Source organism: Diabrotica undecimpunctata, chromosome 8, assembly GCF_040954645.1.
Source record: "Diabrotica undecimpunctata isolate CICGRU chromosome 8, icDiaUnde3, whole genome shotgun sequence".
NCBI lineage: Eukaryota > Metazoa > Arthropoda > Insecta > Coleoptera > Chrysomelidae > Diabrotica > Diabrotica undecimpunctata.
In genome coordinates this window covers 33,855,184-33,868,628 of record NC_092810.1, presented here as the reverse complement: position 1 = coordinate 33,868,628, position 13,445 = coordinate 33,855,184, and the positions used below count along the sequence as shown (strand labels likewise).

General features: G+C 32.7%; 1 protein-coding gene across 1 annotated transcript in view; it reads right to left on the bottom strand.

Moving 5' to 3' along the window:
- Positions 1–13,445, bottom strand: part of LOC140447412 (pyrokinin-1 receptor-like) — a 649,679-nt gene that overhangs the window by 439,742 nt on the left and 196,492 nt on the right. Inside the window, exon 2 of the mRNA XM_072540050.1 lies at positions 1,108–1,517. Coding sequence (XP_072396151.1) covers positions 1,108–1,467 — 360 coding nt within the window. The 5' untranslated portion in view covers positions 1,468–1,517. The remainder of the gene's footprint in view (positions 1–1,107; positions 1,518–13,445) is intronic.

Sequence of the window (13,445 nt, the reverse complement as noted above, 5' to 3'; positions counted from 1 at the left end):
ACTTTTTTTCTTCCGACAACTATTCCTTCTAATAAATTACTGCTTATTTTATCGGATGCTGCTCCTTATATGGTGAAAGCAGGACAAAATTTAAAAATATTTTTCCCAGATTTAATACATGTTACTTGTGTAGCGCATGGATTAAACAGAGTTGCAGAGGAAATACGAAAAAAGTTTCCTCTTGTAAATACCATGATATCCAGTGTCAAAAAAGTATTTCTTAAATCTCCTATAAGAATTCAACTTTATAAAGAAATGCTACCTAACATTCCTCTTTCACCACAACCTATTTTAACGCGATGGGGAACATGGTTAGAAGCAGCTAATTTTTATGCAGATCATTTTGTTAAAATAAAGAACTTAATTGATACGTTAACAGATGAAAGTTCCCAATCTCTTTTGGATTCTAAACAAATTTTTCAGAGTAACTTGCTTCAACAAGAACTTTCTTTTATAAAATCAAATTTTAGTTTTGTTCAAAAAACAATTACTCAGTTAGAATCACCAAAACTGTCATTGTTCGAAAGTACAGCATTAATAAAAGAATTTGCGTCATGTTGTCGGAACGTTAGAGGTAATATTGGAAAAGATATTTTAAAAAAATTTGAAGCTACTATGGAAAAAAATAAAGGTTACCATATTCTTTCTGAAGTAGTCAGTGTTCTAGCTGGAAATATTTCGGAAACAATTAATTTAGAACCAAATGTTTTGGTTAGTTTGAAAAATGCTCCCGTTACATCAGTTGATGTTGAACGAAGTTTTTCCATATATAAATATATGTACTCAACAGAAGTTTTTGTTAGAAAATTTTGAACACCACTTGGTCATTTATTGTTACCATAATTCTAAATAAGTTTATTCATACTTAAAAATGATGTAGTTACTTAAAATAAATGTAAATACTATTTTACGATTTTTTTATTTATTTGTATGCATATTTTGTAAAATATTTGCATATTTTCGGGTAAACACGTGCATATGTATGCGCATATTTTCTACATTTTTATTTGCATATTTGCCGAAGTCTAGTAATATCTCTCATAGTCGTCGAAGATACATGGAAAGAAAACTACCCATCATAAGAAATATTTTTCTGAAAGTACTTACCTGCAAGACACAAAATATCTCCCCGAAGATATACGGATACTTTGACCAGATGAAATATACCTCTTGTGGCAGCCCAGAAACCAAAAGTAACAAATCACTTATCGCCAAACTGAATAGATAATAGTTGGTTGCAGTGTGCATGCATTTATTCCTAGCAATCACGATGCACGTGCTGACGTTTCCGAGGATTCCAGTAAGAAAAATAGCGATGTAGATTACACTGATCGGTATCACCACATAGAGAGGGTCGCGCTTAGGGCCCCAGTCGTACGTCTGGTTCAAGAACAGCTGCTGCAACGGGACAATTTCGGTGGCATTTTCCAAAGGGTCTTCTCTGTGCCGGTAGAAGGAACTTTGCATTTTCTTTCAAGTGACGGTGAATGGTTCCGTTAACCGCATGTTGCAAAATCCTATAACAATAATGGAGATCAAATAATGCTTTATTAAATAACAATTACTATTTATTATTTAATATTTAATCATTTATTATTCTTATGATATATAAAATTAATATTTAATTATTAGCTACAGTAATGTGCGAATTAATGGAATCATTGTGACATATTCCAATAGTTGACAACACTTTCCACACATCTACAACTGACCAAACATTGAAAACATAACCTTACTTTTCGCTGCCTTTTATTTGAGGGTGTTTTCCACCAAGTTTGTGTTGTTTAGTACTATTTAATGTTGTTTTCAGTAATTAGTGAGTTTGTTTCATTAATTTCATCATGGATATTACGCCTAGGAAGAGTGAAAAGATTATCACATTAAGTGAAAACACTTCTACGTCACAAAGAGAAATCGCAAGAACGCGTGGAGTGTGTCAGGGGTAGTAAGCAAGATTTTGAAGCATAAACGAGAAACGGGATCAATGGATGTGAAAAGGTTAGGAAAAAACAAAAGAAAGAGAAAAACAACACCAACAGATGAACAATTTTTACTTCAAAAGAGCAAATTGGACCCAAGAAAAACAAGCCAAGAGCTCCAGCAAGATCTAGCAGCATTAAATGTAGTGATTCATAACTCAACTGTTTGGAAAAGACTTTTGAAGAATGGTAGAAGGGCAATGCGTCCACAGAAAAAACAGCTTCTAACTAAACGTATGAAGATACAACGGCTGTTTTGGGCCAAAAAATATTCTAATTGGAGTATAGACGACTAAAGAAAAGTCCTATTTACAGAAGAAACTCACTTGCGGTGGAAATTTGTTAGGAAGCCTGACAACGAAAACTTTACACCATCTCATATTGATCAAACCGTAAATAATCCAGTCAAAAAAATGTTTTGGAGACATTTTTCATATATGGGGGTTTGTATCTTTGGTACCAATCGAAAGCATGATGAACAGCGAAAAATATAAATCTATGATGGAACAGTGTTTGGATACAGAACTCTAAAAATGGCAGCCCCTAGGAAAAGCGATACTTTTTTACGATTACAATTTTTCAAAAATAAGAAGATTAATGTTTTAGATTGTCCCGGTAACTCGACAGACCTCAACCGCATTGAAAATTTATGTGACATATGCTAAGATAGTCTGCGTAAAATCGACTGTACTATAAAAATAAAAATGATAGAAGAGGTCATTTAGTTTTGATTTCGAGATGAAAAGATATCTGGGAACTGTTAAAAGCTCGTAGAATCTATGCAAAATGGGTAAAAAAACGGGTGTGGCAGTCCAGTGGGACTGCCGGTAGAAGTTATACTTCTATACACGCGTTCGCCGTTAAAAATTTATATAGGAGTCAATCTGCACAATCATTACATATGTAATGCTATAGGTAAGAGAGAGCAGAAAGAGAAAAAGAATTAGTTATATAGGTATATGGTGCATCGTTTGCTGTATATAAACATTTGACCTGTAATAGGAGTATAGTAAATGAAGGATTGTATCAATATTTTAATGAAAATATATATTTTTATTTTTATATTTATGTATAAAAGGAGTTGCATGCAAAAAAAATTACACATACTCTGCAGTAAAATTCATTGTTTATTTTGTTAATAATATAAAAATTACAATACAATAAATGCACTGCAACATAATTGAATATAATTATACAATATAAATTAAAATGTAATATTCATAATTATTTAAAACTGCCAATATACATAATTTACTTTACGAAGATATAAATAAAAAACCAACAACTCGGATTATGTTGTAAATTTTCATTTTATTTTAAAATTTATGTTTTTTGCGTATATTACATATATTTAATAAGATTACCGTGAGGTTTTTAAATATTTCAAAAATAAAAAAGGAAATTCATAATTGGGATTCGAACTCACAACCACCATCGTATGAACCAAACACGTAAAGGATTTGCCAATTAGACATGACACTAACGGATTTAAAAATTGACAGTTCTCGGCAAAACAGTGATTATTTTGAAATACAAAAGGCTAAAATAATTTTATAAACGTTTAATTTTAAATAATACAAAACATATCACATAAATAATAATATTAATACATATTATATAATATTATATATATTTATATATATACAATATTATATATAATATTAAATATATATATATATATATATATATATATATATATATATATATACAAAAGGAACATTTTTATTCTCGAGAGAGAAAATATATCTTCTGTCTCTTTCTTACTCATTATCTTACATATGTAATGGTTTCACAGATTCACTCTCATACAAATTTCCAACGCCGACCGTGTGTATAGAAGTATAACTTCAAAAATGGGTAAAAACAGTAATTGCAGCCAAAAGGGTACATCCTACTCCTAAGTGCCTTCTTTGTTGAGGTTGGCGATCAATATGGCCAATTTCTCTCTATTCTGGGCTTGATGAATTAATTAATTTCCTTTTGTGTGGGTCCAATCTCTGATGTTTCGTAGCCAAGATTTTTTCTTTCGTCTTATGCCCCTTTTACCTTCAATCTTGCCTTCTAATATTACCTGAAGCTGCTCAAACTCCATATGGTGCATTATGTGTCCTAGATATGAAGTCTTTCTAATTTTGATAGTATTTACCAGATGAGGGCGTTTGTTTATTGCTCTCAGTACTTCTTCATTCGTAGTTCTGCTGGTCCAGCTTATTCTTAGCATTCGGCGGTACATATATAAAAGGGTACATATTTCCTACTAAATGATGTATGTTCACCTTTATGGTTCTGTCAAAATACTTTTTTATTAAAACAGCCTGGTTCCAATAATTCGCACAATAATATATTACTTTTGGTAGCGGACGTTTAGCTGATATAAGCCATGTTTAATTTTGCTTTGTACGTCATTGTATTATATTCGCTCAATCTTGTCATATCGTCTCTTCGCATGAAAAGTATACAATCTCCAAATTTTTACGAAATTGAGTTAAGTATATAGTAACGCTCAGTATCATCAATATTTTCTCTGGAATAGTGACAATCAATCGTAATTCAAGAAATATCCGCTAGGGAGCGCATTGGTTAGTTTTAAATTGGAAGGATCGTGCATCTCTTTCGCCCTAAAACGGTACAATCTTTAGTTATGTTCACGAATCGAGGAAGTGCGCACGATGTTTCGCTTAAAGAGTATACAAAACCAAAATATCAACTTGAAGGTAAGCTTTGTTTTTCATTAATAGTGTATAATTTCGAATTTATTTCACTTTGCACATAATATTTTCAAACATTCTTCTATTTAAAATCATGTAATTTTGAAATTGTATAGTTTTCGTGAAAAAATTTACTGGTATATGATGCAATCTTTATTAGTGTAATAGTATATTTCCGTAATTGTATACTGTTTCAGATAAAGTTGAACAAAAAATTGATTTAGATTCGTAATTGTATTGTTTTAATCACAAGATTTACATCGGACTGTGTTTAATCATGATATTGTATTCTTTTCGACATATTATTTACCGTTAGTTTTCTGTTATGTTTTTGTTACTGCCGATTTTCGTTAACAAATATTTTTATTTTTTAGATTCATCGTCAACTGATAGCGATTCTGACTTAACAAATTCTTAAAACGATTATTACTCAGGTGATAGTGTGGCAGATCCAGATTTTAATCCAATGACAGAAAAAGCTTCAAACAATTTCGATTCGCAACCTACTGCATAGGAGCAATTACTACCGTTGCAGTCTCAAACAACGCAAACAAATTCACCACCCAAAAAGACACATAAAAGCAAAGCTAACCCAAAAACCAAATACCAAATGGAAAACAAATGTCTTAAAACGGTTGCAACATTCAGATAAAAATTATGCTACAAAAACTAAAGTCTTGAATGCTAAATCTGTTAAGCCTACTTGTGGAGATAAATGTAGACAAAAATGCACAACTTAATTTACGGCAGAGCAACGGACACAAATTTTTTATGCATACTATGCTTTACCTGATGCATTGCATAAGCATACCTTCATTACTTATAGCATCGAGGAAATAAAGCCAAAATATGTATACAAATCTAGCCACAGACCAAGAAAAAACAATTTAAAATTATTCTTTAAAGATTGTTCGCTAATTAAAGATTGTAGATCGTCGCTAATTGTTACTGTTTATGATCTTCAAGCATCATTGCCTTGTCCAAAAGGCAAAATTTCAACTTCTTATTACGTCTCGAAATTAAATGCTTACAATGTAAATGAATTTACATTGTAAGGATTTACATTGTAAAATTTTACAAGTTACAAAAGCTAATCGTGGCAGTTTTTTTTATAAGAATTGATACAGTCAAGAATATTTTAAAACGGTAAAAGGTGCATCTGGTAATTCAAAAGCTCTAAGATAAAACCATTTATTTAAATCAATATACCACGTACCTATTAAAATTTCACAGCAGAAGAAAAATAGTTTATGGGGTTTACTGCAAAAAAAACCATTCCTGGTTCCATCTTGGATTCTATAAAAATCTTTGAAAAACTTTCCCGTTCCTTTTAATTTGTTTTTACTTTAATTGATTGTTTGTATTTAATAGCAAATGTGACTTTGTTAAATAAAGAGTTTTGCCTTCGGTACACTGACTTCTAAGACTAAGTTTCATTGTAAGGTTAAATTTTTTTTGTACGTTGTAAATTCTTACGTTTGTGCCATATTACTCTTTGTTATAATATTTTTGAGAATAAAAATTTGCTTATAATCCTAATTTTTCATTTTACAAACCTTATTTTATCATAATAGTACTTTTTAAACATCTGTATAATAATGAAAATTAATAATATTTTCTCTGAAAAAGTAGCAAAATTCAAAACATCTTATTTTAAAAAATTGTTTTTTATTATTATTATTTATATGTTTAAAATATTTTCATGTTTTTTCGACATAGAAAAGATACAACTAATAAAAACTAAAACAAAAACCTGCCGATGTTTATTGTGGAAAATTTTATTTAGCGATAAATCTTAAAAATGCTCTCCTGAAAAGTTTGTAAATTTTGAGATTGTACAGTTTTCATCCGAACGGACGATATGATACCTCGCACGTTACGATTGGCCCGATAATAGCAAAGATACGTATCTAAAGAAACTTTGATAAGCCGCCATGTATAATTTTTCTTTTTTATCGCATTCTATTTGTTACTCTCTCGCATGACACTTCATACGTCACGATCCAACTAGCCGTTCTACCCCTACCACAAAAGAGCTAAAAATAACCATAATGAACGTTGGAGTTTGGTGGAGGCGCGGATAATAATTCTTATAGGCGCATCCACTAAATCGCAGATTTTGAGACAGAAGGCACAGCCTATTTACTGATTTTCGATCTCTCATTATTGCAACGCTGCTAAAAATACGCTAATTTAATTCTGACTATATAACATCTCACCTGATAATACAATGTAAGGTGGAGGCCTACGCAGAAATGAGAAGAAGCTTAAACTCACCTTAAGAAAAAGAAAACAAGCTACCAGTGAATTCTTGTTATGTTTAAACCTATTAATCTCGATAACTCGGCATTTTTACTAACTTGGGCGCCTTTGGGTTCACATGGGTTTATGAGACTCTAAATTAATATAGAATTAAAATATTTATAAAAACAGACTCGTCCTTTTGGAAATATTACAATACATTATATGTAACATTAAGTCTTTAATATCTTTAGAAGACTACATCAACCCAACAGAAGTTAACAAAATCATTAGAAGATTAACAGAAAGCAGAGCACCAGGAACAAAAGGAAAAAGCGCATTTTCCGAACAAATGGAAGAATGACAAGATCATCATCATCATCATCATCATCACGTAGCGCTGCAACCCTGGGTGGGCCTTGGCTTTTTTTATGTATGTACAACTTTGTTCCAATTTGTTCGGTCTTCCATCAACCCAGGGCCAAATGGAATGTTCATGCCAAGATCATCCCTTTACTAAAACCAAGGAAGGATAGAAGAAGACCAGAAAGCTATGGACCAATATCACTACTGGAAACAATAGGAAAAATACTGGAGAAGATCAACACCCAAAAGACGCAATTCATCATGTTCACACAGGAGACAAATCCACTAGTACTAGAAATCACAATGGAAGGAAACAGAATCCAATCAGAAGATTCAGTCAAGCACATAGGAGTCCATTTTGACAGGAAACTCAACTTCACGAAGAACACTCAACAAATCAAGATAGAAGCAAATATTGTAGAGAAACTAATACTTTCGTATATTTTTAGGTCCAGTAAACTAACGAAGGTCAAGCAGATCCAGTTATAGCAGGCCTACGTTAGATTGGTAATTTTTTACACTGTCCCAGTATAGAGCTTCACATCGGAAACCAACTGGAAGAAGCTAGAAGCTACAGTAACGTCATGCTACAGGATCATCGATGGATCAACATGAGAAAAACGAATAACAAATGCAACTATCAAAGAAAGCCTCCAGTATACACCACTAAGGGAGATAGTTGAGAAAAGGACAAGATACTTATTCCACCAAGTCACAAGAAGACTCCTTAAGACTCGCCAGGAATCGGATACAGAGGATTAAGATCAAAACACAGACTGATCGACTATATGATCAGGGTCTCGTCGGATTGTTGCCAAAGACAGCCAATCAGGAAAGTAGGTATGATGCCGAAAACAAGTAAAGAAAAAAAAGCCACGGAGTCCATGGCAAAAAAATTCAATGTCCGAGATGAAGCAGTCCAACCAGTAGGCGGTGCAGAAGTGGGACGTCAAGAAAGCAGACTATGATATCTTATGTTGAAATATTTAAGTGTGAAATGTTAAGAAAATTACGGAAATAAACGTTTTAATAAATTTATTTTAATTTTTTATTTTTATTTTATTATAATACCTTTCTTCCAGTATATACAGAATTTTTAAAAACTAACCGCATGGCAAATTTGTGCAAACTAAAAGACCTTTTAACGGCACCTTTCTATAAAAACTCAAATTATATTTCAGTCAAACTTGGAAACCCCATCGAATATGTTATACATATTCAAAGGATTACAAATTAGTTCAAATCTGGTAAACGTAGTTCGTGATTAGTTTCATAGCGTTTGTAAATTGAAATTGTTAGAATTTCTAGTTTGATATGACGTATTGTGGAATTTATTTATAAACCTGCCACTATTTGTGTTTGTCAGTTTTTAATTTCGAAACTTGGTTAAAATGAAACTTTTATTCCAAAACAACTATTTCTGAATTAATGTAGTAATTATGCGAATAATATAAGGGTTAAACATATTGTTGTATTATGTAACTTTAACGATTCATAAAGCATATGAAAAACGCTCACGATAAATGGCTATGTATTGTTTTTTTTTTATTAAACACCTCAACTGTGTTTGGAATACTCAAAATTTTGTCAAAGTGCACCAGTCATCATCCTTTTTTGACTTATAGATGAAAAACTGGAGTTGAAAAATCATCGTCATTAGTAATATGGAGTTTGTCCTATGAAATACGTACACTATACACTGTACACTGAAGTACACTAATAATTATGATCCCGTGCAGGCTGACACCGTGGTGGATACAGGAAGTAGCAATAAAAAGTGAAAATGAAAAATTTTTAGGAAAAAAGTCGTCACCGATAATATGCTTTAAAAAAATTTCCCCTCGGTGGGAGAATCCTAAAACGTCTACCCAGAAAAGTAGTTCTCATGCTTACTATTATCTACAATAGAATGCTGCAGGTACTCCATTTTTCAATCCAGTGGAAATATGCTCATATAATGATTGGAAAACCAGGTAAATTGCCTACAGAACCTTCTGCCTATCGTCCGATAAGCTTGTTACTCTTAATGTCCAAGATATTTGAAAGACTCCTGGTAAATAGAATAATCGAAACTGTACCACTCGAGAATAATGCCCTAACATCAGTTTGGTTTGTGTCAAAAATATTTAGCAATCTAACAGTGACATAGAATAGTAAATAAAATAAAGAAAAGTTTGGAAGAAAAGACTATGTGTGCCTCAGTATTTCTCGATATTTAGCAGGCTTTTGACAAAGTCTAGCAAAACAGTTTGCTATATAAATTCAAATCTTTACTGCCTAGCGACATGTACCCTATCATGAAGTCCTATAGTAACGAACGTTTGTTCCAAGCAAAAATTAATAATGATTTCTCAATCTATCACTCAATCCAATCCGGAGTTCGTAAGAAAAATGTTCTCGGTCCCTTCCTGTACCTAATCTTTACTGCTGACATATCTTCTACACATGACGTCACAGTGGCGACTTTTGCAGATGATACAGCCGTTTTAATTTCAAACAAAGACCTAGACATCACATCTGAAAAGCTGCAAAATTCCTTGCATACATTAGAAAATTGGTTGATAATATGGAAAATTAAATTCAATAATGAAAAAACAAGAAGACATACTTGTCCACAAGTTAGTATAAACAATGCCCCTATTCCTGCTAGAGTCGTGAAATATCTTGAGTTGCACTTGGACCAAAGGCTCAGCTAGAAGCAATATATTAATGCCAAAAAAAGACTCAGCTTAATATAAAATTTAAACAAATGAATTGGTTACATGGCAGAAAGTCACAACTATCATTGGAGAACGAAATACTGCTTTACAAAGTCATACTAAAACCAATATGGACTGACGGCGTAGAACTCTTGGGACATAGCAAGCCTTCAAGCACAATTTTGCAGACATTCCAATTAAAAACACTATAATAGCTAACTCCTCTTTGTATGTGAGCAATGTAACCATCCACAATGATGTAGGAGTACCAACCATAAAAGATGTCACGCCAACAAGGTCAAAATTCTTAATTTAATGCACCACAGCAGAATTATCAGTGAATTATATAAGCCACTAATGGATGAATGATAAAGAGGACCTGGCCAGAAGACTTAATTACATAGGTGAAAATGGAGAACTGTCGCTGGACGGTACCCAAATCAAGTCAATATTGTCATGAATATTGACGTCAACTGCGACGTATACGCATGTCTCGTTGATTACAAGAAAACGTTTGATCGAGTACAGCACGCCAAGATGATGCAAATACTAAAAGAAGCAGGAATTAACAACCAAGATCTGAAAATAATTAGAAATCTTTACTGGAATCAGACAGCAAATCTCAGAGTTGAAGGTGAACACACTGAGTATGTGAAAATCATGCGTGGAGTAAGGCAAGGCTGTGTTTTGTCTCCTCTAATCTTCAATCTGTACTCTGAAAAAAAAATATTTATCTGAAGCTTTGCACGAAACTGAAAAAGGTATTCTACTAAATGGTTACCGGCTAAACAACATTAGATATACAGATGACACCATAGTATTTACGGACAACTTAGAAGAGCTACAAGTTCTTAAGAACAAAATCACGTATTACAGTCAACAATATGGACTCAATATAAACGTTAAGAAGACAAAGCTTATGATAATAAGCAAGAAACGGATAACAGAAGGTCAACTCTACGTCAACCAATCCCCTGTAGAAAGAGTGATGCACTACAACTATCTCGGTTCCACAATAAATGAAGAATGGACCAACAACCAACAGATTAGAGAACACATCTAAAAAGCTGGATCCACCTTCAATCAGATGGAGGCCTTCTTCTAGAGTCACAACCTCTCTCTTGATACAAAAGTAAGAATGCTGCGATGCTACGTATTCTATGTCCTCATTTATGGACCTTGAACGAAACCATATGCAGAAAACTGGAATCATTTGAGATGTAGCTATATCGGAGAATACTTAAGATCCCGTGGACTGATCCCTCCTCATTTGTGACTCGGTGTCCTCAGAAGAATGAATAAGAACTGAGAGGTAATGACCACCATCAAATTGTATCATTTCAAATCACCTTATATCTGTTAAAACACTGAAATATTATTTCAATCGTTATTGCGTCGCCGAGGTTGATAATAAACACAAATGATGAGTTAAGCAAATGATTTTTAAACATTACTCACTTTCGGTAAGGCCGGCTGCTGTTAAAGGCGTTTAGTTATATTGGAGTCCGAATTTTACTTTAAATTCGTAATATTTTGTGTTTTTCGTCCTTTATCATGGGAAAATGTGTAAATTGGCAGCAGTGTGAAATTTTATGTGCAATTAATGAGGTTTGGAAGAGATTTTGTTGAGAGCAGACGGCGGTGTGTTAAGTCAAAAAAAAAGCCGGTAAATTTGTTGAAAAAAGTGAATTATACTCAATGTAATGTGTCAGTTTTGAAAGAGAAATCACTGTTTTTTATTTTTATGTCGTCTCTCATCTGAGATATTTGTAAAACGGCGTTTACAACAACTTTGAAAGATACCCACATGTGTTCCAGTTTTTAAAGAAGCCAAGTTTCAAAGTTTGCGTCCAGTGTCCAATTTCTAGCCTCATTTTGTATGTCTTAAGCCATTTCAGACCATCTTTGGTTAGTTAGTTTAGTTTGGAGATGCATTTGTCTGTGTTTGCAGTGTAAGTCCAGTTTAACCCAAAATATTTATAAAGAAAAAAAAATAACATTTAGTGAAATTCAGGTAACTTTTTTTTCTTGAACTTTCAAAGTAAAAATAGACATTTTTTGTTAATAATTGCTTTCATAACAGGTTAAGATATCGTAACCAGTAAAATTATAAACGTTAGGGCGTGGCCTAGCTGTTATAATAATTGTTTTCAAGTTTTAAAATTTAATATTGACATCTAACAGCTAGTATATTTTTTTACATTTGACACATACCTAATCATAACTGAGATCTTGTTTTGGTTTTGTTTTTCAAAGAAGGTTAACTTCTATGCATAGTTCCATTCAAAAAGGTATTTTTCATTATTGTATTTTATTATTTCTAATTATTTTTGTAACTGTTTGTGGTGAGACAATTATAAATAAATGTGTAATTTTTTCCCTAAAAAAAAAGAGTATTTATTTCTTTTAAAAAGTTTCTAAACCCTTTTTATATTTTTTAGGAAGGAAGAGCCTTTTCTTTCATCCAGCAAGAAGATTCTTCTAAGCGGCGTCCATTTTAAATAGCTTGAGAACCTTCTTGTATTGTGTTTGTCCAGGAGACTCATGTAAGTACCCTTTTTGCTTTACTTTTTGTGGTACTGCAATCCAGTCCTTTTGTTCACTTATCCATGATCCCAGCTCTCCAAATAAACCCTGAGTAGCCGTTCGCAAACGTTACGGTTTATTCTGCTTACCTTATCTCCACTCCAGTGATTTCTGTCCCCAATTTTCAACCCCCTATAATAATCCCAAAGTGGTAGGCAAAATAATCGTTACAAAATCTCGAAAGTTACAATTTTTCGGACATATTATGCGAAATGAATCCAGATATGGTCTTCTTTAAGCCATCCTGCAAGGAAAAATATTTGGAAAACGAGGTTCAGGAAGAAGAAGAACATTTTGGTTAAAGAACCTCAAAATCTGGTTCAATACAACATCTGTGCAGCTTTTTCGCGCTGCTGCAGATAAGATAAAGATTGCCATGATGATCGCCAACATTCGTAACGGATAGACACATCAAGAAGAAGAAAGAATTGTCATCACATTTACCAATTACCCAATGTACTATTTATGAGTAGATTGTAAATATGCATTTAAAAATAAAAAAACTCCCCGATTGAAGGTCTTAAAGAAATTAAATAAAATCCTAAAGGAGTGATCATTAATTGGATATAAAAGGAGGTAGACAAAGTTAAAGAGGGGGAAGCATTTTGTTGCTATCAACAAGTTCTTGTCTTGGCTTTGGAAGACAAAGAGTCAGCACAACGACTTTATTTGAAAAATAATTAACAAAGTACAGATTGTACTAACGATAACCAACGTTCGCCATTAACATGGTACTTAAGGAAGAAGAAAAAACCATCCCAAGTACACCACAAGGAGGTAAGCTAGCTTTTTTACCATAAATATAACCTGAGTATATTCTTTGTTATGATAATATAATAAAGTTACAATATCTCGGCCACATTATG